At 40.2% G+C, this 22,653-nt stretch overlaps 2 protein-coding genes across 4 annotated transcripts; both read right to left on the reverse strand.

Annotated features, from left to right (window-relative positions):
* Positions 1 to 985: 985 nt before the first annotated feature.
* mterf3 (mitochondrial transcription termination factor 3) lies at positions 986 to 6,243 on the reverse strand. Of its 3 annotated transcripts, XM_036566606.1 has the most exons (8): positions 6,135 to 6,237; positions 5,647 to 5,839; positions 3,298 to 3,450; positions 3,029 to 3,218; positions 2,749 to 2,896; positions 2,089 to 2,160; positions 1,815 to 1,976; positions 986 to 1,354 (listed from the first exon to the last, which is right to left on the reverse strand). In XM_036566606.1, exons 2-8 carry the CDS (start codon positions 5,837 to 5,839, stop codon positions 1,160 to 1,162), a joined length of 1,113 nt encoding a protein of 370 aa, XP_036422499.1. In that variant the 5' UTR covers positions 6,135 to 6,237; the 3' UTR covers positions 986 to 1,159. The 3 variants fall into 3 exon arrangements, with proteins under 3 accessions (XP_036422499.1, XP_036422497.1, XP_036422500.1); XM_036566604.1 differs by having other exon boundaries at positions 5,647 to 6,243; XM_036566607.1 differs by lacking the exon at positions 5,647 to 5,839.
* A 2,256-nt stretch (positions 6,244 to 8,499) lies between these two features.
* rad21b (RAD21 cohesin complex component b) lies at positions 8,500 to 17,753 on the reverse strand. Its single transcript, XM_036566608.1, has 14 exons — positions 17,619 to 17,753; positions 15,809 to 15,997; positions 15,532 to 15,661; positions 14,993 to 15,092; positions 14,659 to 14,765; positions 14,263 to 14,472; positions 14,027 to 14,152; positions 13,799 to 13,930; positions 13,285 to 13,508; positions 12,861 to 13,014; positions 11,366 to 11,511; positions 10,712 to 10,873; positions 10,376 to 10,459; positions 8,500 to 9,831 (listed from the first exon to the last, which is right to left on the reverse strand). The coding sequence occupies exons 2-14, from the start codon at positions 15,950 to 15,952 to the stop codon at positions 9,640 to 9,642; spliced, it is 1,911 nt and encodes a 636-aa protein (XP_036422501.1). The 5' UTR covers positions 15,953 to 15,997; positions 17,619 to 17,753; the 3' UTR covers positions 8,500 to 9,639.
* Between the last annotated feature and the right edge of the window lie 4,900 nt (positions 17,754 to 22,653).

The raw sequence follows: 22,653 nt of genomic DNA on the forward strand, positions 1-22,653 counted from the left end.
GGCACAATTTCTCTTTATCATTTATAATTAAACATACTGTTTTTTTGTTATTGTGCCTTTAAGACATATACAAATGACCTGTGCTCTGATTAGCCACCCTGTACTGTGCCTTACTTGGGGTGGGGGTTGGTAGTCCAGGCTGAAGCACTCCTTATAACTTCCAAGTGAATGGATGGGGCTAAATTATTGTATGCCAAACGGGCAGATATGTAAATGCATTGGTTCTCATGACATCATAGTGCACTACGTCGGGATTAGGGACCGAGTTCTTCTTCTTCTTTGGCTTTTAGGCGCGTCAGAGCCAACGTGTTGCATTATCGCCCTCTTCTGGGCACCTGGCTAAAAAACGGTTACGTGCCGAAGCGCCGACTGTGGTGGAGTGTGGAACAGATTTCTCTGTTTCGAGCTACTGAATTCTACCTACTGAACCAGCATCTTTTTAAAAAGATCAATACTATATTTCTCCTTTCAGATGATGCCAAGAGGGACATCAGACCAAGGCATTTCATGTTATGTTCAGTACACTGTACAACGCTTAGGACACTTGGGGTTATGTTCAGTACACCGATGTGTGATGTGATTCCCCACCCCCCTTTTCTTCTTTGTACGTTACAGCGAAATAAAACAAGACTAACAGTCGACCTCTAGACAGTGGTTACAAGCAGGGAGCTATTTGAGATTCAGTCTGTGATTTAAAGAGACTTGCTGTTTTACAGAGACCTGAACAGTGCAATAGTTCACTCTAAGGATTGGCAATACCACTAAAGCATCAAATACATATTTCTTTGATTAGAAAGGTACATACATAATCTCTCACAAAAGATTCATTATGTAAGGACTGAAAAAGAAACACCAGGATTTGAAGTATCAGTGTGCCAGTTCTCAGTTTACACTACTAAGCAGCTCAGATCTCTGATGTTCCAGCTCATTTCCTGCTCATTCTGAGTTGTGGGGCTTTCCAAAAGAAATCCTGGTCAAACAGAGATAAAAGCTTCAGCAGTTTCTTGTTGGTCAGTTTATTATAATTTTCATATGTTCATACAAAAATACTTGAATGACTTCAATGGTCTTTTATATGAAGACATGCCTGACAATGAAATAGACAACAGGTTGACAACACAAAAATACATCAGCAACACCTCTTTTATTTATTTAGTTTTTACAAAGTTTTCTGAAATCGTTCAAAATCATCAAGAGAAGCTAAAGCCACTTCAGAGCAGAAGGTCTCATCAGGCAGAGCCACCAGGCGCTCCAGAGAGACGTAGTTGGGATGACCTGGATCATAGTGAGCTCGTCCTAAGTACTCAAGGAACAAGTGTCGCTCTCTTATACGAAGAAATTTAGCATTCAGGACCTGATGAAAGTCAGAAAAAAGAGATGTCAATATGCTTACTACCCTTATTTGCTACTAAAGCACACATACATTTGGATCCACATTTGGATCTCACTGTGCTATCTTCTCTTTCCAACAAATGGATTTAAATATTTTATATTAAAAGAATAAAAAATGAGAAATAATGCACAAAGGCACCATGCCTCATAAAACATGTTGTTACTACAAGCTATTGTCAGTCTGTCTCACTTTTTTTTTAAACCAGGGGAACCAATGTTATCCACAGAGGGCAGGTGTGGCTGCAGGTTTTCATTCCAATTGAACAGCAGCACACATGATTCTACCCCATTTATTGAACTGGTCTCAGTCTTCAACAGTTAGTCAGATGTGCTCCTGTTTTGTTGGAATGAAAACCTGGTTTAAACCCTTCGTTTAAAAAAAATGGTGGGGTTGGTGGGGAGGTGTTACAGTAGTAACATACCTGTGGGAAGTTTGCAATCAGGGAATGAGGAACGCCCATAATATTATGGATGAAGTCAAACACTTGTGTCAATTTCCTCTTATTAGCCGTTAGGACTTTTGGAACCTTTGTGACGATGTGCTGGATTTCATTTTTCCGAAAGCCAAACTCTAGTTCACATACCTGCATGAAAAAGCGTATTCAATATAACAATCTCAGCAAAAATAAAAGAGAAACTTGAAAATGTAAAGGTTTACAGCAATGGCTCATATTTAAAATAAGTAATGCACTGTACCTTCAGGTTTTCCTTTATTGGTTCTAAACTGCCACACAGTAATCTAGGCAGACGAGTCACAACATCTCGTGTCTGAAAGCACATGATAAGCATTTACACACATCTATATAAAGAGCTCTTTATGTGTTAATAGTCAGAAGAAGTGAATACTCAAACATAATTACGAGTAAAATACACTAAGGCACAGATTCCTGGATCCAAACTCAGACTACAAAGAATTTTCAGTGATTAATTTCTTCTGAAATTGAAGTTATTAGTTTTTCCTTTGCTGCAGTGACAGCCTCTCCTCCTCTGGGAAGGCTTTACACTAGATGTTGGAACATAGCTCTGAGGATTTGATTGCATTCAGTCACAAGAGCATTTGTGAGGTCATGTAATGATGTTGGATGATTCGTCCCAAATATATTAGTTGTTGCTCCATCGCCCCAGAGAATGCAGTGTCTGGATACATTTGGACAAACAGTGTATGTTCTGGCACAAAGTGTTGACTGAAGTTAAAGCTGCAATCAGAATTTCAGTAGCAGCAGAAGACCAGCTTTTTTTGGTAGTGTTAGAATAGAGATTTTGTTATAACAACACTGAGTACTAAAAAGTGCAATGTGCACATTTAATGTGACCAAATACATTCAGAAAATCAAAATGCACAAAGTTAATCCTTACTTTTTGAGCACTGAGACCCAACTGCTCTTGAAAAAATCCCAGCCGGTTGTCCAGCCTCTTAACGCTGAAGTTGAGCAGATATGGAGCTTTGCTCACCATGGCAGCAACTGACTCTGAACTGAACTTCTTTGACGTCAGATATGAGGCCCTTTAGCATAAGAAGTGAAATAACCGACAGCATGAGTAACTGCACAAAAAAAGATGGATTAATAGCAGAACAAAGCAGAGAGCATTACGATTGGACCACTTGTCTAGAGCATACTATGCAATCTCCACTGACCTGGCCTGCAGATTTTCCAAGCTCTCTGTGAGTATAAAGGGGTTTTTGGTGAGCAGCAGGCCTAGCTGAGAGTCTTCAACTCCCAGGTCTTTCAGGAATAAGAGTCGTGGTGCCACATCTGCTTGGAAGTCCAGTCTCACCAGCATGGAGCCCACATTAGGCCGCTGCTCTAGTTTTGACAGATCGACGCCTGGAAGACATCACAGCTACGGTAACACATGGAGCAGTTCACAACAATTAAAATGAACATAAACACCAAAAAGACATACCTAGCTCAACAAGTCGTCTTAACGTTTCTGATTTGTCCACGTAATCCCTCAGGGTAAATGTAACAGGGGGCAGGTCAGAAGGAACAGCGATCTGTATGGCATCCTCCTCACTGATCTCCTCAAATGGAGATGGACATGGCACTGCATCCAAATCTATACACACGATCAGGTCATGAAATATCATAGCAAAACACAGTGACAGGTTTAAAGGGCCCACATCCTATATGTTTTCTGGAATTTTATTTTCTACTTTGAGGTCCATTTATGAGTTCATTATATATTTATACAGTGTGCTTTCAAGAAGGATATGTGTATTTGACCTCTCCCCTGACTGACTGACCTGTATTGTGCGTCATTCAAAAAGCAGTCCAGGCTAAAACACTGCTTGTGACTTCAGTGTGAATAGGTGGGCTATACTGTTGTAGGCCAAATAGGTGGATATATGTAAAAATGTTTAGTGACATCATAAAAACAAGGAAGACAAAACAGGCTGTTTTTACAGCTTAGTTTACATATGTGGACTGCATGGACTGCAGACTGGATGGACATGTTAAACATTATTAGTGTTTAGGAGCTATGTTGAATTATTTTATTTAAATAATTTAAATTTTTTTTTTTTCATAATGTGTCTTTTAAGGCAAATGGTGATGAGGGGCATGTACACGTAAGAATCTGAACAACAAAGAATCACATGTAAAAAAAAAAAAATCTACGGAAGCCCATACATAGCTACAATATTGCCAAAAGTATTCACTCGTCTGCCTTCACACGCATATGAACTTGAGTGACATCCCATTCTTAATTCAAAGGGTTTAATATGATGTTGGTCCACTCTTTGCAGCTATAACAGCTTCAACTCTTCTGGGAAGACTTTCCACATAGTTTAGGAGTGAGTTTATGGGAATTTTTGACCATTCTTCCAGAAGCGCATTTGTGAGGTCAGACACTGATGTTGGACGAGAAGGCCTGGCTCACAGTCTCCGCTCTAATTCATCCCAAAGGTGTTCTATCGGGTTGAGGACTCTGTGCAAGCCAGTCAAGTTCTTTCACACCAAACGCGCTCATCCATGTCTTTATGGACCTTGCTTTGTGCACTGTTGTGCAGTCATGCTGGAACAGAAAGGGGCCATCCCCAAACTGTTCCCACAAAGTTGGGAGCATGAAATTGTCCAAAATCTCTTGGTCTGCTGAAGCATTAAGAGTTCCTTTCACTGGAACTAAGGGTCCGAGCCCAACTCCTGATACCAGGTACCGTTCTCCGGGCAACCGCCAAACCCAGACTCGTCCATCAGATTGCCAGACGGAGGAGCGTGATTCGTCACCCCAGAGAACACGTCTTCACTGCTCTAGAGTCCAGTGGCGGCGTGCTTTACACCACTGCATTCGACGCTTTGCATTATGCTTGGTGATGTAAGGCTTGGATGCAGCTGCTCGGCCATGGAAACCCATTCCATCAAGCTCTCTGCACTGTTTTTGAGCTAATCTGAAGGCCACATGAAGTTTGGAGGTCTGTAGTGATTGGCTCTGCAGAAAGTTGGCGACCTCTGCGCACTATGCGCCTCAGCATCTGCTGACCCCGCTGTCATTTTACGTGGCCTACCACTTCGTGGCCGAGTTGCTGTCTTTCCCAATCGCTTCCACTTTGTTATACTACCACTGACAGTTGATGGCGGAATATTTAGTAGTGAGGAAATTTCGCAACTGGACTTGCACAGGTGGCATCCTATCACGGTACCACACTGGAATTCACTGAGCTCCTGAGAGCGACTCATTCTTTCACAAATGTTTGTAGAAGCAGTCTGAATGCCTAGGTGCTCGGTTTTATACACCTTTTTCCATGGAAGTGATTGGAACACCTGAATTCAATGATTTGGATGGGTGAGTGAATACTTTTGGCAATATAGTGTATTTAGTAAGTCATAATAATAAAGTTCTTATTATTATTTATTATTTAGCACCTCATAATTATGACATAGCGTCTCATAATTATGAGATCATATCTCATAACTATGACTTAGTAACTTAATTATGCCTTTGCAGTCCATAATTCTGACATACTATTTCATAATAATGACTTATGTCATGACTGTAATTTACAATCTCTTATTTATGACTTAAAATTTCATAATTATTACTTACTTTTTCATAATTATGACTTAGCAGCTCATTAATGAATTATTGTCTAATAAAATACTAAGTTTTGTATTGTCTATAAAAATACTAAGTCATAATTATGGAAAAAATGCTCATTAATATGAGAAAGTAATCAATTATTATAAGACTCTGAATGACTACAGTGTGAAAAATAATACGTATTATAGGACATTCTTTAAAGAAAAGGCTACACACCGATCAACGTCTGAGCCGCAGGAAAAGACACTGATCTGTGCAGTTTAAAGGCCTCTCCTGGTGCGGTTTCACCCTTGCTTTGCTTAAGGACACTGCTGCTCGTCTGACCGTGTGGTGAGACACTCTTCTGTGGGTCAGTGAGGTACCGAACGCCACAAGACTCCCATCTCTCCCTGGGGCTCACTGAGAGCATCTGAGGAAGCAGAGATGCCGAACTGTGGCTGGATGTTGTGGACCTGTAACGGAGGTCAGCAGCTCCAGCAGGCAAAGGTGAGACCGGTGTGACTGAAGGCTGAACACACAGCAGGGCTGAGCGCAGCACGCGCACACAGCGCCAACAAACAAACATGACTAACCCACTTAACGAGACCCCCGAGAGTGATCTCACACGATCAGGCTCACTCGCGACAGCTGGTTGTAATCAGCGATATAAAGAGCACTGCTGACCTGGATTAAATGGGTCTAATGGGTCAGAAACTGAATCTCACGGTTTCTGCCGGCGGCTCCCAAACTCAGTCTCACGGACTCTGTACACCTCCTCTTTGGTTCATGCTGTCACTCGCCATGCCGGACAAGTGTTTACTCTCCGACATCTGTGAACATACAGACCAGTATGTAGTGCACATCGCCCTCTACTGCACTGGAGTGCCCACTACATTAAACAACAAGCCTAGAAAATCTTTGATCAGCTATAAACGTTTACACAACTTGAATCCTGCAATCTGATTGGCTGTTGGACTCCTGACTGATTACTTGAATCCTGCAGTGTGATTGGATAGTTTAAGCTGTACTCTGATTGTCTATTTGAATCCTGCATTTTAAATGGCTACTTGAATCTTGCAGTCTGACGGCCTGTTTGGGTCGAGTCCTGCATTTTGATTGGCCACTTTGATTGAGTGAGATCACTTTTGCAGTCTGATTGGCTGGTTGAGTCCTGCATTCTGATTGGTTTCTTCAGTACTGTAATCTGGTTAGATACCTGAATCCCACAGTCTGAGGTGTTTCAGTTCTGTGCTCTATTTGATTGAATCTGCTGATTGAATCTGCTTGGCTGCTTGAATCTCAAGCTCTGACTTGTTATTTGAAACCTGCCCTTTAATTGGTTGTTTGAGTCTTGTCTTAGTTGAGATTGGCTACTTGAATTATGCAATCTGGATGGCTAGTTGAGTCCTGCACTGTGATTGGCTTTCGAAACCTGCAATCTAATTGGCTGGTTGAACACTGCACTCCGATTAGCCAGTTGAATCTCACAGTCTGATTGGCTGGTTTAATCCTGCACTCTGACTGGCTGGTTGGTCCTGTGTGCTGATTGGCTCATTGAATACTGCTCTCTGATTGCCTATTTGATTCTTGCGCTCTGGTTTGCTGGTTGAAAAGTGCAGGGGGTGAAGTTTGATCCAACTCTTCCCATCACGGTTTACATCGGACAGAGAGTGGAGTTGAACCTGATCTATGAACCTCATCAAATTTTCTTAATATTAATGGAATCTGCTTTAATATACTACTTGTGTATAATTGAGACTGATACAGCTAAAGTATGTTGCAAAGTATGCGGACACCCCTCCTAATTATTGAGTTCAGGTGTTTCAGCCACACTGATCGCAAATGGGTGAAAAGTCAAGCACATAGCTATGCAATCTCCATAGACAAACACTGGCAGTAGAATGGGTCGTACTGAAGACCTCAGCAACGTTAAGCATGGCACTGTTGTAGGATGCCACTTTTGTCACAAGTCAGTTCATTAAATTTCTGTCCTGCTAGATCTGCCCCTGTCAACTGTACGTGCTATTGTTGTGCAGTGGAAGTGACTAGGAGCAACAACAGCTTATCCATGAAGCCGTAGACCATGCAAACTCACAGTGCATAAAAATCACCTATCCTCCGCTATCCTCTATTGAATCACTCACTACAGAGTTCCAAACTGTCTCTGGAAGCAACATCAGCACAATAACTGTGTGTTATAAGCTTCTTGAAATGGGTTTCCATGTCCCAGCAGCTGTACACAAGCCCAAGATTGCTAAGCACAATGCCAAGTGTCGGCTGGAGCGATGTACAGCGTGCCACCACTGGACTCTGGAGCAGTGGTAACGTGTTCTGTGGAGTGAAGAAACATGCTTCACTATCTGGCAGTCTGATGGACGAATCTTGTTTAAGCGAGTGCCAGGAAAACGAAATGCATATTGCCATCAGTAAAGTTTGGTGGAGGAGGGATAATGATCTGGGGCTGTTTTTCAGGGTTTGGGCTCGGCCCTTTAGTTACAGTGAAGTGTTAAGTTAACGCTACAGCTAACCAAAACAAATTAAACAACTACATACTTCCAACTTTGTGGCATCCGTTTGGGGAAGGCTCTTTCCTGTTTCAGCGTGACTGTACCGCTGTCCATAAGAACATGGCTTGACGAGTCTGGTGTCGTGGTACTCCAGTGGGCTGCACGGAGCCCTGACACCAATGTTGGAACGTTGATTGTGAGCTAGGCCTTCTCATCCAACATCAGTGCCTGACTTCACAAATGCACTTTTGATTGAAAGGACATGAATTCCCAGACACCCTCCAAAATCGTGTGGAAAGCCTTCTCCATGTTAATGGCCATGGTTTTGGAACAAGCTGAAATTGATTTGACAGTCAGGTGGCCACATACTTTTGACAGGATTCTTGTTATTATTGTTTTATATACACAAAAATGTTAACACGTTAATGTATTATGGAGAAATAACATTGGCACAGAATTCTGGCATTTAATGCAGTTCTCAAGCCTACTTATTTTCTTTTCTTTGTTAAAAATTAAATATTTTTAATTAAATAAAAATAAAGGATAAACTCCAGCTAACACCTCAATTACACAGTCATTGTTTCTTTCCAACATTTTATTACAAAAATTAGATAACACATATGTATCAGTTCAGGGCTACAGGCATATCAATAACAAAAAGTGACAGTAATACTTAGTATTTTCAACAGTTTTCATATAAACAGAATGGAAGCTTACAAGGCAAGTCTGAATAAAAGATGTACTGTAACAGGACATGATTACATATATCACATAAGGTAGAATATAAAAACAAACAGTTGTCATTTCTGTAACATTTTTAAAATGTTCGGGCTTTTCATATGTAAGGCTAGCAACAGATGACAAAAACAACAATGTATTTTTCCAGAGTGCTTGCACAATGGATATGGGTTAGTAACATGTTTAAAACAAATGGCACAATATCAATAGAGCATTAAACTAATGCATATCACAGTAAATAACAATCAGTCTCATTTCAGCTTTGTCTGGATGACAAATTCGAAGCTGCCCTTTGGTGCATGTTTATAACATTCATGCTCTGAGAACTCTGGGCCAATGACCATTTCCATGTAAACCTTATAAGAAAAACATGCTCCATTGTTACTGACATGGACAGCTTCTAAGTCAGGTAAATCAACCCACATTTTATTCTTCTTTCCTGACTGGACTCTATACTTTCAGTATTCATCCCATTATTATTATTCTGGAGCACTTAAGTTGTTACTTGATAGCTTATGCAGAGGACCATCAGTTTAATATGAATGCACAAAAAAAACATTTCATGTCAGGCAACATATTCTATTTGGAGCATGCAAAATGAGTGGACTTAGTCCATTCACAAAAACATAAATTAGAAATGTTAGATGAAAAAAATGATCATTAGTGAATACTTCTTAGAAAGGACGCAGAATGAAACCTCTTTAAAGTTAAAAAGCATCATTTTTCAAATGAGTGCTGAAAGCCACAAACTACTGTTGCTCTGCGGTGTCCACAGTTATGCAATGTGACTGCAACACGATTCTATAAAATAAGAGATCCAAAATCTGGTCTGACATAAAAATCCATCTTCTACTTGAGAGACAGGCAGCACATGTAGGTTGCATTAAAACACACATGGACATCAACATAACATCATATACAAACAAAAACAATAAAAGAATAAAACCTGCCAGTGTAATGTCACTTGACTGTATGGAGTGGTAGTCTATATGATGTGAAATCTGGGGCCAGGAGTGGCGATGATGTCACTGTAGGGCTCAGCCTGGTTTAGCTCCACTGCCTGCTGCTTCTTCAGCACCAAAAAGCTGTAGAACTTGGCTGCTGCTTGCTTCTTGTTGTTGTTCTTGCAAAGGTCTAGCAGGCTGATTGATTCTGCTCCAGTCTTGGCAATCACCCTCTGTACAGAGCACGTATGAAGAGAAAGGAAATGAATGGAATTTACAGACATCTGGGGATTTAAAGTCAATTACATTTTGAAAGGGAACATAAGGCAATTAAAGAAATTAAAACAGAACTGAAAAAGTGTCCTTATGTTCAAAATCAAAGGGGCCTGAACATTATGGGAAATTTTGAGAAATAAACAAATAAACATCTCATTTTTAACCTGTTGTGTCTCTACAAATTTATCTGGCTAGATGAGGCTTGAAAAATATTTCAGAAAATACTACACCATACACGGTTAGTTAAACACTGATTGTGAGACTGTGGTATATTGTTTTAGCTAGAGGTGTTTATTGGTGTTTTGGAACTCTTCTTGGTCCAAATGTGATTCTCACTCTTGATATCACTAAGAGTTAAAAGACATCTCTGAATCAAAAATAAATTTACATTATTCTTCATGTGTATCTTCTCATGCAGCGGCTCAAAGGCCTGTGTGAAATATTCTTTCTTTAGGTGATTTGGCTCATTCTCCACAGAATGTAGACAAACTCCAGCCATACCTGCAGGCCATGTAGCATCTGCTGGGTTCTCTTATTCCATCTCCTCTCCTCCTGGTCCTGGTCACCACCCTGGCCCTCCTCCTCCTGCAAAGCACAAAGGCACACGTTTCAATCTAATCCGACAACCAAGAATTGTCCTAAGAGATCTTGAGATTCCACTACATGACACCTTCCATCTGAAAAAAGCACTCATCTTCCTATTAAGATAGCAGTGCTGCAGGATAAAATAATAGCCAAACTACCAAAGATAGGCAAACTGTATGGGTAAAAAAAAGTGTCACTTTTCTACTGAGACTGGAGGAGTAACTAAATTTTTAACGTAGAAATTATGCTCACTTCTTCATCATCCTCATCATCTTTCTTCTCTTTGCTCTTCTCTCCAAGAAGGTCGAGCTCGGGAATGAGCTGCGAGATGTTAGGAGGCTCTTCTGGAGGGAGCTCCACTTGTTGCATGTTGAGTCGCGTTGACACGATAGAGGAACGGTCATCCTCCAGCATCTATACAAACACACACAAACACACATAAACACACAGCAATCAGCTGCAATGTAATGTCGTATCTGAATTAATAACTGACACTGGAAAGTTCATTAACTGCAAAGTACAGGTTTGGAACTGACAAAATTTTTTTAATGAAAACCATAACTTTAAAAATGCCTGAGAGATTATGTCTCAGATAGATTTTCTGTAGTCTGAATGGCAAAAAGTCAATTCATTTGTATATTGTTTCAATTTCTGCATATGCAACTCAGTTTAACCAGATAAGATATAATTGCATGGATTGTACGTAACTGGGACGCTGTGCTCACTGCCATCATAATACAGACATTAAAAGAACACATTCTTACTTTGTATATTTGTTAATATACATGTTCGTAGATTTTCAGTAAAGATCCGAGGTAGAAGACTTGAAACTGCAGTGTGAACAAAGCCTAAGAGACTGGGAGTTCTTCCTCCAGAACAGATCTGAAAGGCAGATGTGGAACTCACGGGTAAGGCAGGCTCTGTGTCCTGTGCCTTTCGTTTCTGACCGCGGTGGCCAGAGGGAGGAGGCATGACCGACTCGTCCAAGGTGGTACGACTGCCCTCCATGGCAGAGGCCTGCAACACGCTCGGCTCCTCCAGTATGGTCTGGTCTAAAGGCACACAAGCCAGCACAAGGAGAGCATTAGTTCAGGTATGTTTCATGAGGAAAAATGCACTTACATATTTGGTATACACTTTGGTTAATGTTTAATACAACTCTGCATTACAGCATCAGAGTAATCTTACAGAGACAAACCTTAAAATTGTGTACACTGGTTTTACAATAATTGCAAATGCTTCAATTGTCTTGCATTTCAGATGTTCTGGCTGCTTTAAGAAATTACCACCTGGATTTGTCTAGCCGTCTAGCACCTTGTTTGCAATACTGTGAATGAATGAGGCACTACCCATCAGAAGGTATCAATTTTCACTAACATGTCAGCAGTCGCCAATTGCTACCAGCTGTCTCAATCTCCCCTATAATACAGCACCAGCCAGTCTGGGAGAGTGAAGGCAAACACATGTTTTCTCTCAGACAGATGAAGCCAGTGTTTTCAAACTGCTAGCTCATGCAACACTGCAGGGCAGGTAAACATATTTGGAGGAGAGCAGTGTCTGTGCTTGTGAATGGGCAGAAACTTATGACTGGCCAGCACTGCTAGGTCAGCCAGCACTATACTGACAGAGAGGAACTAAGCCATACATTCCACATGGAAATCAGGGCCAACTGATCGTTTGTGACAACGCCCTAAGTTATTGTTGCTATGTGCATCAAACTTTCAGCTCAGGCTACCTGGTTGCATCCGTAACACTTATCCCAACAGAAAAAGAAGGTTCAGTAACGCAAAGGAAAATTTAGAAGCACATAGAAAAGTACACTAAAAACGTTTTCTTTTCAAAAATAAACTGGCTTTACAATATGTTCAGTGCATACATACATGTATGAGAATTGAAAAAGATGAATGTTGGCCAATTTAAAGCAAACAAAAAAGGTTTCTGGAATTCATAATAACATTAATCAGGGAATCAGAGAAATCATTTAGATACTCAATGTAAATAAGTGCATTCCATTTTTTTACACAGAATGTTTTAATCACAAACGTGAGTGCTGTACAGTCCTGTTTAATCTTGACTCATTTATCAAGTAAACTGTTAGCAGCTAAGTTAAAAGCTGACTTGTTAGCTAATTTATCTCAACATTTTTCTGTGACTTGATTATCATTAGAAATCATACCAAAGTTATTTTTTAGCAAATACTGTAAACCAGATAAAGTTCAGCTTAACTCAGAGCCAACATGAGCCTGTTAACAGTTTTGTCACTGTGTTGTCAGTGTGTTCTTCAACATAGTTTAATTTAAAACTGAAATATGAAGTATCACTTCACAATGAGGTCAGTAAATAGCCATAAATATGCTGGTGGATAGCAGCTTAATGAGAGAAAAGCCAGCTGGTTTCTTACCAATAATGTCTCTCTGCTGTGTCTGTGCCTCCTCTCTGGGCACCTCAGGATTCTCCAGGTCTTTGAGGAACTCGTCCAGGCTGTCCGCCTCGCCACCCTTCCTCCTCTTCCTCAGCTCTTCTGGCACAAGAGGGGTCAGGCACCGTGTGAACATCTGCAACGGTAAAGCACAAACTTCAGAGGCAATTCAGAGCCCTTTTTTAGACTTTACAATTTGCCAATAGACTTTACAATTTACCATCCTCAAAATCAGAATTTCTTGTGCTAACATATTATACAATTCAATAAGGCAGATAATAATGCAAGACAAAAAAATCCCTTAACAAATTTCGTGAGAGAGACGATGCTCCCTGTCACTTATATTACTCTAATCCTTGAGTTTGTCCTTTAGTAGTTCTAGCTCTTTCTCTAGACTCATCCTAACCTTAAGCAGCCGGCTATTCCAGAGAGGCTGAGCGGGCAAGGAGAATAGCTTCTCTACCCCTCCTGTCTCCTTCCACATCATCAGCTTCTTTGTAGGGGGAGCCAGGTCCAGAGTAGTGACAATGTCTGAGTAGTCACTCAGCTGAGCCCGGATAGTCTTACTGTCCAACTCCTTCACACTGTCCACAATCAATTTCCTCTTCCTCTTAGCTTTGGTTTCCTTCACTGAGACAAAAAAACAATGGGGAAGAGGTTGTGAGGTATATCTCAGAAATAATGTGCAAATTTCTATTTACAGTACTCATGACAATCATGAATAAACTGCTATTAACAGAATGCTGACAAACACTAATTTTGCTGATGTATCTTCGACATTCCTTGATCCACACGTGGCCACAATGTTTATTTTTAGGTAGACCCTAACACTCGTCTTATTGAGTACTTTGATTTTTCACTACACACACAGACTACTTTGGTCTTTGGTCTATCAGACACTATGGTCCCACCAAGCTGACCTGTGATGTCAATTGGCTCTAGGGCGAAAGCCTCCTCCTCGTTGTGCACCAGGGTGGTCTGCTCCGTCTGGTCGGTCATGGTTGGGAGCGGCTCCACGGGCCCAGAGTCTGGACTGTCTGGACCTCCCGCTGCTATACACAATATATCCACCCGTTACATTCTCAACTGCTGTTGTAATAGAAGACATTAAACACAATTCAGTACAAAATATAGTTTAGATGTCTTACGGGACAGGTTGTCAAAGTCGTCATCGTCATCTCCACCATGATCCTGAGGCATCATGACGCTCTCAGTAATGGCAGGAGGGTCATCAAAAATGCCACCCCCATCCTCATTACTAAGGAGCTTGTCCACTAGAAGCAGAAAAACAGCAGGCTACAGCTAAAACTATGACTCACAATCACAAACTACTTATTACTGCATAATTCCATCTGTAGAAATATTTAACATATGGCCCACTTACCCAGCATGCCACCCTCACTGCTCTCCATAGGGTTGTCTCCAAAATCATCTTTGTACTGGTCGTACTCCAGGTGGTTGGACTTATCAGTCATCTGCCCACTGCCAGACTCTGGCTCAAGCAGCAGGTTGGAAGCAGAAGCTCCGTGGATAATGTCCACCTCAAATGCACTCTCCTCTCGCATCATCTCTCGGTCATCCATTCCAAAATCAGCTGTGGAACAGAAATCATTCCTGTTTTATGAACTTGACTGTCTCCAGTTAGCCACTCCACAATCACAGCTGAAGTGTTTTAAAACTCCTTTCAGGAGAGAAAAATTATACTGCAATATAAAAGTGTACTTTCGGTCCCCAGCACATGACAACTACTTTAAAAAGGATGAATGAAAAAGTCCCTTACCAAAATCATTTTCTTGCAGCAAATTCAAGTTGCCCACCTCCTCTCGCATTGTGATTTCCTCCACACGAGACTGATTCAGGGTAAACTGCTGGGCAACATCAATATCGCTGGAATAAATAACACAGACAAATTTTAAGGGTTGAATGGAAAATGGAAAAAACAAAAAAGTCTCCAGCAAATAAATTTAATGACAAAATGCATGACAAAAAAACAACATAACTGAGATGCATCAGCAAACTGATAAAATTCTTCTCAATACATTTTTTTTTTGCCAGGATTATATATACAAGCACAGTTGACCTCAAAGTTGCTAGAGGTGGGACAAAACACTCACTCCAAGTCAGGCAGAGGCTGGTCAAAATCATGGAACTCCTCAGGTAAGGTGATGGCATTATAGGCAGCTTCTCGGTTCTCCTCAGGCAGATCCACCACCCCTGCGTCAAAAGGAAACTTTAAAGTAAACTAGCACAACATCTCTGAAGTCAAGGTTTTACAGAGTATGCCTCATGCTCATAGGATACTGACAACAAATGCACCACAAATGAGAACCCTCTGGAAAATATGAAATACAAGTGTTACGTATGCAAAAAAAGAAACTCTACACAGACCACATGAAATAAACAGGGTCTAATCAGATAAACATCCTCAACCAACAATTATATTCAGAATGCATAACTTAAAGAGTTCCTGTTGAGATGTTGCACAATAGTCTTTAATTATAACGCATGCACAGACTTTTTGTTTCTGATCATGCTGCAGTATGAACAGACCATCTGTCAAGGACTATGCGAATTTGGAGACAGATAACATTTAATTATTGTCTTTTGTGAACTCAATGTAAGACTTTAGGTTTTCTCCTGAAATATCTCATACCTGGACGAAAGGCCATTTTGATCTTAATGAAAGCCTCATTGCAGTCAGCAAGGAGGTACTTGGCTTTTCTGTGGTAGATCCGCACAACACCCAGAAGTAAGTGACCAGATGTGCGCAGAGCCATTTTTACCTAAACCAAAAAACAGTGTGAAGAAAAAAAAACTGCTGCAAGCTATGTATGAAGTTATTAATCTGTTACTACCATATCTAACTGCAGTTAAGTCTGATTTGACTAACATTCTGTATTTTACAATTTTACGAACTACTCCAACCTCACCTTTGGAGAGATGATACTCTCCACACTACTCTCCAGGTTGCACTCAAACACATGTGCCTTGGTCAGCTTCTTATCCCAGTGGGCCGCCAGCCAGATTTTGGCCAGCGGCCCACGTTTGCTGAGCACAAAGTGGGCGTAAAACATCGTCCCAGCACCTTCTCACAAGTGAGGTGGCGAGGGACGGCAAACCTGCAATTCAGAGACAGATGTTATGTGAGACAGTTGATGATTTGAGGCCTCTGATCATTAACAAAGCTAAACAGAGATAACCAGTGGATGACAAGTGTTTGTGTTCATAGGTATTGAACCAGCTCTGAGCAAAGGTAAAGTCTTTCATGTGATAAAAAGGCTTTGTACTTATGTGGAACATTAATCCATTGAATCAATGACAGGGTTAAAGAAGGAATGAAACGAGGATGAGCCAAAATGTAACCTGATTCAAAAACCAAACTTCTATTCAGTGTAGCCAGTTTATACTTGCAATACAACCAGCAATTAAGCATTAAAACCTTCCTGACTTCTGCAACCATCCATATCAAATGAGTATTATGCTTATTCGTGAACAGCAAACTTCTAAAGAAAAGAAATCGGTCATACTGAAAATGAGCATCTATTCAGGTTACTCTTGATGAATTCTGAATTGTACAGGCATGTGTTATCAGATCTAACCAAATACATCAAAACTTACTGGACTGGGCTTCACCCTGCAGCAGGTCAAACAATGACCCAAAGCACAGGTCTGCTACTAAAGCAGTAATGGAGTTTTTCTGAGCCAAAAAAACTTTGATTTTCCTGACTGGACAAGTCAATCACCTGGCCAGAACTCCACTGAGCATGCATTTTACACAGTGAGACAAGTGTGGAGGCAAAAAAAACCCCTGAATCAAGCAGGAATAAAAATGCTTGCCTTACAGGCCTCGAAGAGCATCAACAGGAACAAAGACAGTGATGTTTATGGGACACAGACACAGTTGCAGACAGTTTTCATTTATGGTGATCCATCTACTTACTCTGTTTACTTATGAGAAACTGACATAATTAACTGGATAAAGGCTTCTACATATAGATTACCCAATATACATACACATTTACTTATAAAAAATAAAATATAAAATAAAACATTCTACACTTTGTCATGGTTTCATATCAAATCCAAGGATCTAGAAGGCAGAGCCAAAAACAGTCAAAGGTAACGTCTCTGCCCAGCTACTGACAGACTGCACTCTGAGAGGGAGTGACTGACAACCTGTCAAGCACAGCAGCAACATTAAGGCCTGGGACACTGACTGCATCATACTTGCCTGATAATGAAAACAGCGGTTTTCATAACTGACTGCACTACTTGTAAATCGTCAACAAAAATTTTCCTTGGGCTCCAGACTATTAAGTAATAATACCCCTACTTAGAGGAAAAAACAGATGGTATCATATGCAGTTGTTTAGGCTGTTGCACGACTATAATGTTAACTTAGCAGTACTAGACGTACTAGAAAGATCCACAACCTCTTTGCCGCATTAACGTCAGCCTATACGTTTTCAGTATTTTCACGTGCGCGTTTTGAAAGAGCCACTGTACCTACGAATATTAACACTAATAAATAAGTACTTAATGTAATAATCCACCCTGTGACTGGGCTAGCTTTGCTAGCTAAGCAGTGAACCAGTCGCTCCGTGCCAGTCAGTCGGCGGCGAGAGGGTAGCGAACGTTAGCTAACGGCCGAACAGCAGTACAGTGTAATTCCAGTATGAGTGTACAGTCTAAATGCGCGCTGCTGAGTCAAACCGTTTGTTTTTACTCAACGTTACTTACACAAAACGCTCCTATCGTAGCTTTCCTTATTTGGCAGACGTACGCAACGGTATCTCTCCCTCTCTCTCCTTCTCTCTCCCTCTCCCACTCTCTCTTTCCCTCTCCCACTCTCAGCCCTCCTCCTCCTACGATACAGTCTGGGTAAAACAAACAAAATGGCGCCGTCCTCTGCTCCCGCCCTGAGGTTCATTTAAACGGGCAGAATGATGTTTACAGACAAACGGATTGAAACCGCTCAGAGGAGCGAATTACACCATTTATAAATGTGTAACAAATGACAAGTAATTCACTTTGACTTCACTAACAAATCAATAAGTAAGCGAGTAAGTAAGAAACGGGTCATTATCTGTACATGGTGGCAGATTGGGTCCCAGTCTTGCTGGAGTTAAAATTCAAAAATTATTTTTGGTTATATTCAGATGATCTTGGTATGCATTTCTCACATGAATTATGTTTTTTATGTGGTTCTTTTTGTAGTCTTTGTCTAGCTACCACCAAATTTAGTAACGCTACATTGTAAATACTTTAAGTGAATTTTCAGGGCAGCTCAATGCTTAAAGGGTCAAAACCTTCATATTAGAATAGGAGGTGTCTTTTTTGCATGTTCATACGTTTTCAAATGTTACATTTTTGTCCCAAATATTTTTGTCTTTATTTTGTCTGTATTTTCTGGAACATATTAAAAGATGTTTGATATTTTAGCTTTAATAATTTAAATACGGTGGGGACGTTGATTTACACCCCCCCCCCATCAAATTTTTCTGTTGCACTTAACATTACAAAAAATACAGCCCGTCACTGGTGTAATATTTTCTAAAAGTACAGTATAAAGTACAGTCTAAAAATGAATTGCAATGATTTGTAATTACTAATTTAGCAATTTTAAGCAATGCTACATTTCCTGCACGTCAGCCATTATGCATGTTAAAGACACACAGGGTAATCTGCACATTAGTTTATGGTAAGACAGCTGTGCTGTCACAGTTCTGTTTTGGTGTTACACAGTGTCAATGATGCTGCATTTCTGTTTTGGTGTTACACTCTGGCACAGTGAAGTTTTAACTGGTATTTGTGGATGTAACTATGTATTGTAGTGCTTGAGAAAGGTTTGCCAAATTAATCCTGAGTAAGTAAGAAATTTCTTACTTATTTCAAATCACATCATTCGTTAATTATTTTACCTCTTTGCTAGCCCTAAATTGCCCCCGTCCCTACTTTTTTCTATGCCTGAATGGCAGGAATGGATGTACAATTACAAATCAAATGAAGTTGACCAGACAGAACATGAAATATTTTGTGTTCATACTGTCTGCAAGGAAACAAAAGTAGAAGTGAATTTTTAGAAATCACTGCTTTCTTTTTTATTTGCATTTTCTATACCATCCCAACTGTTTTTGATTTGAGGTTGTACATTTCTACTCTAGTGTTACACAGTGTCAGTGTTGTTACATTTCTGCTGTAGTTTTACGCAGTGTCAGTGGTGTTACATTTCTGTTCTGGTGTTACGCAGTGTCAGTGGTGTTACATTTCTGTTCTGGTGTTACGCAGTGTCAGCGGTGTTACATTTCTGTTCTGGTGTTACGCAGTGTCAGTGGTGTTACATTTCTGTTCTGGTGTTACGCAGTGTCAGTGGTGTTATATTTCTGTTCTAGTGTTACACAGTGTCAGTGTTGTTACATTTCTGCTGTAGTTTTACGCAGTGTCAGTGGTGTTACATTTCTGCTCTAGTGTTATACAGTGTCAGTGGTGTTACATTTCTGTTCTGGTGTTACGCAGTGTCAGCGGTGTTACATTTCTGCTCTAGTGTTATACAGTGTCAGTGGTGTTACATTTCTGTTCTGGTGTTACGCAGTGTCAGTGGTGTTACATTTCTGTTCTGGTGTTACGCAGTGTCAGTGGTGTTACATTTCTGTTCTGGTGTTACGCAGTGTCTGTGGTGTTACATTTCTGTTCTGGTGTTACGCAGTGTCAGTGGTGTTACATTTCTGTTCTGGTGTTACGCAGTGTCAGTGGTGTTACATTTCTGTTCTAGTGTTACACAGTGTCAGCGGTGTTACATTTCTGTTCTAGTGTTACACAGTGTCAGTGGTGTTACATTTCTGTTCTGGTGTTACGCAGTGTCAGTGGTGTTACATTTCTGTTCTGGTGTTACACAGTGTCAGTGGTGTTACATTTCTGTTCTGGTGTTACACAGTGTCTGTGGTGTTACATTTCTGTTCTGGTGTTACAAAGTGTCTGTGGTGTTACATTTCTGTTCTGGTGTTACACAGCATCAGTGGTGCTATAGTTCTGTTTTGATGTTACACAGTGTCTGTGGTGTTACATTTATGTTTTGGTGTTACACAGTGTCAGTGGTGTTACATTTCTGTTTTAGTGTTACACAGTGTCTGTGGTGTTACAGTTCTGTTCTGGTGTTATACAGTGTCAGTGGTGTTAAATTTTTGTTCTGGTATTACACAGTGTCAGTGGTGTTACATTTCTGTTCTGGTGTTACGCAGTGTCTGTGGTGTTACATTTCTGTTCTGGTGTTACGCAGTGTCAGTGGTGTTACATTTCTGTTCTGGTGTTACACAGTGTCAGTGGTGTTACATTTCTGTTCTGGTGTTACGCAGTGTCAGTGGTGTTACATTTCTGTTCTGGTGTTACACAGTGTCAGTGGTGTTACATTTCTGTTCTGGTGTTACACAGTGTCAGTGGTGTTACATTTCTGTTCTGGTGTTACAAAGTGTCTGTGGTGTTACATTTCTGTTCTGGTGTTACACAGCATCAGTGGTGCTATAGTTCTGTTTTGATGTTACACAGTGTCTGTGGTGTTACATTTATGTTTTGGTGTTACACAGTGTCAGTGGTGTTACATTTCTGTTCTAGTGTTACACAGTGTCAGCGGTGTTACATTTCTGTTCTAGTGTTACACAGTGTCTGTGGTGTTACATTTCTGTTCTGGTGTTACGCAGTGTCAGTGGTGTTACATTTCTGTTCTGGTGTTACACAGTGTCAGTGGTGTTACATTTCTGTTCTGGTGTTACACAGTGTCAGTGGTGTTACATTTCTGTTCTGGTGTTACAAAGTGTCTGTGGTGTTACATTTCTGTTCTAGTGTTACACAGTGTCAGTGGTGCTATAGTTCTGTTTTGATGTTACACAGTGTCTGTGGTGTTACATTTATGTTTTGGTGTTACACAGTGTCAGTGGTGTTACATTTCTGTTTTAGTGTTACACAGTGTCTGTGGTGTTACAGTTCTGTTCTGGTGTTATACAGTGTCAGTGGTGTTAAATTTTTGTTCTGGTGTTACACAGTGTCAGTGGTGTTACATTTCTGTTCTGGTGTTACGCAGTGTCTGTGGTGTTACATTTCTGTTCTGGTGTTACGCAGTGTCAGTGGTGTTACATTTCTGTTCTGGTGTTACACAGTGTCAGTGGTGTTACATTTCTGTTCTAGTGTTACACAGTGTCAGTGGTGTTACATTTCTGTTCTGGTGTTACGCAGTGTCAGTGGTGTTACATTTCTGTTCTGGTGTTACACAGTGTCAGTGGTGTTACATTTCTGTTCTGGTGTTACACAGTGTCTGTGGTGTTACATTTCTGTTCTGGTGTTACAAAGTGTCTGTGGTGTTACATTTCTGTTCTGGTGTTACACAGCATCAGTGGTGCTATAGTTCTGTTTTGATGTTACACAGTGTCTGTGGTGTTACATTTATGTTTTGGTGTTACACAGTGTCAGTGGTGTTACATTTATGTTTTGGTGTTACACAGTGTCAGTGGTGTTACATTTCTGTTTTAGTGTTACACAGTGTCTGTGGTGTTACAGTTCTGTTCTGGTGTTATACAGTGTCAGTGGTGTTAAATTTTTGTTCTGGTATTACACAGTGTCAGTGGTGTTACATTTCTGTTCTGGTGTTACGCAGTGTCAGTGGTGTTACAGTTCTGTTCTGGTATTACACAGCATCAGTGGTGCTATAAAATACAGTAACAGACTTTGTTTTTGAAATAATATCAATTTTCAGTGTGTACCTTGAGTAATATGTACTCAAGTGAATCCAAGTAAATCACACACAAGTGAGTTTTAATGAACTGAATTAATTGTTTTAAGTATTGGTGGTGGTTCTACTTAATAGGGTTATGTTCTACTAATCTACTAAAGAAAAAGAACATAAAGTTAGTAGCTTTAAGTTTAATTTACATATTTTTTTAAAAGTTATTACTGTGTTACTGAACTGTCATAGAATTATATTCAGCAGTAGGTTACATGGTAACTTGCACTTACAACCAACAACAGCGTAGCTATAGCACCTATAGGCAGTTAAGAAAGATGTACAGACAGTGGAAGGGAGGCCAGCAGGAAAAACAACATGAATAGAGTGAGAAAAGCAAGTAATACAGTATGCAAAGAGATGATGCCTGAAGCCAGTGGGAAAGATAATGAGTTTTACTCAACAAGATTACATTGACCAAAAAAACACTTGTAGAGTAAATCTGACAACTCACTTATTTCATTGAAACAACACAACTAACTCAGTTTCACTGATTTACATGCATTTGTTATGCAATATCAATGAAAGAATGATTAAAACTGATTAACCCTTGTTTGGGTCTGTGGGACTCATTTTCAATGCTTACCAAAAGAAAAAAATATGCAATTTATTATTATTTCAACCCCAGATTCCTTGACCTATAACATATAAAATAAATGATCACTTATGATATTTTAAACATCTGGTTTTTTACATGAATTGTTATGACTGTGTTGATTTAAAAAAACAAGAATGCGGTGGGTCCACCAGGCCCACTGATTAACAAAAACATGGTCTCACAAGGTAATTTTTTTATTTCAAATACCACTCTATATATACCACTCTCTAATGACCCAAAGATTATCTTTAAAAAGGCAAAAAACCCTTTTAGTCATTTTTGAGGACAGTTTGAACAGGGCTTCCTTATTTGGAAGACTTCTTGAGACTTACGTTGAGCAGTTTGTCTGATTTCTGCATTGTATCTATGATATTTTTCCCCCATATTTACAGGAGGAATCACGTCTT

The sequence above is a fragment of the Colossoma macropomum genome, unplaced genomic scaffold, assembly GCF_904425465.1.
Source record: "Colossoma macropomum unplaced genomic scaffold, Colossoma_macropomum, whole genome shotgun sequence".
NCBI lineage: Eukaryota > Metazoa > Chordata > Actinopteri > Characiformes > Serrasalmidae > Colossoma > Colossoma macropomum.

Bases quoted from the DNA above. Each gene is read 5' to 3' on its own strand.
- mterf3 (XM_036566604.1), bottom strand. From the start codon at position 5,995: ATGTTTGTTTGTTGGCGCTGTGTGCGCGTGCTGCGCTCAGCCCTGCTG. The intron at 3,219-3,297 runs GTATGTCTTTTT...GATGTCTTCCAG, and splicing joins AAGACGACTTGTTGAGCTAG to GCGTCGATCTGTCAAAACTA. The intron at 1,355-1,814 runs GTATGTTACTAC...GACTTTCATCAG, and splicing joins TGATTGCAAACTTCCCACAG to GTCCTGAATGCTAAATTTCT.
- rad21b (XM_036566608.1), bottom strand. From the start codon at position 15,952: ATGTTTTACGCCCACTTTGTGCTCAGCAAACGTGGGCCGCTGGCCAAA. The intron at 13,931-14,026 runs GTAAGACATCTA...TATTGTGTATAG, and splicing joins CGACTTTGACAACCTGTCCC to CAGCGGGAGGTCCAGACAGT. The intron at 10,874-11,365 runs GTGAGTTCCACA...GTGTTTGTATAG, and splicing joins ACACAGAGCCTGCCTTACCC to ATGCTGGAGGATGACCGTTC.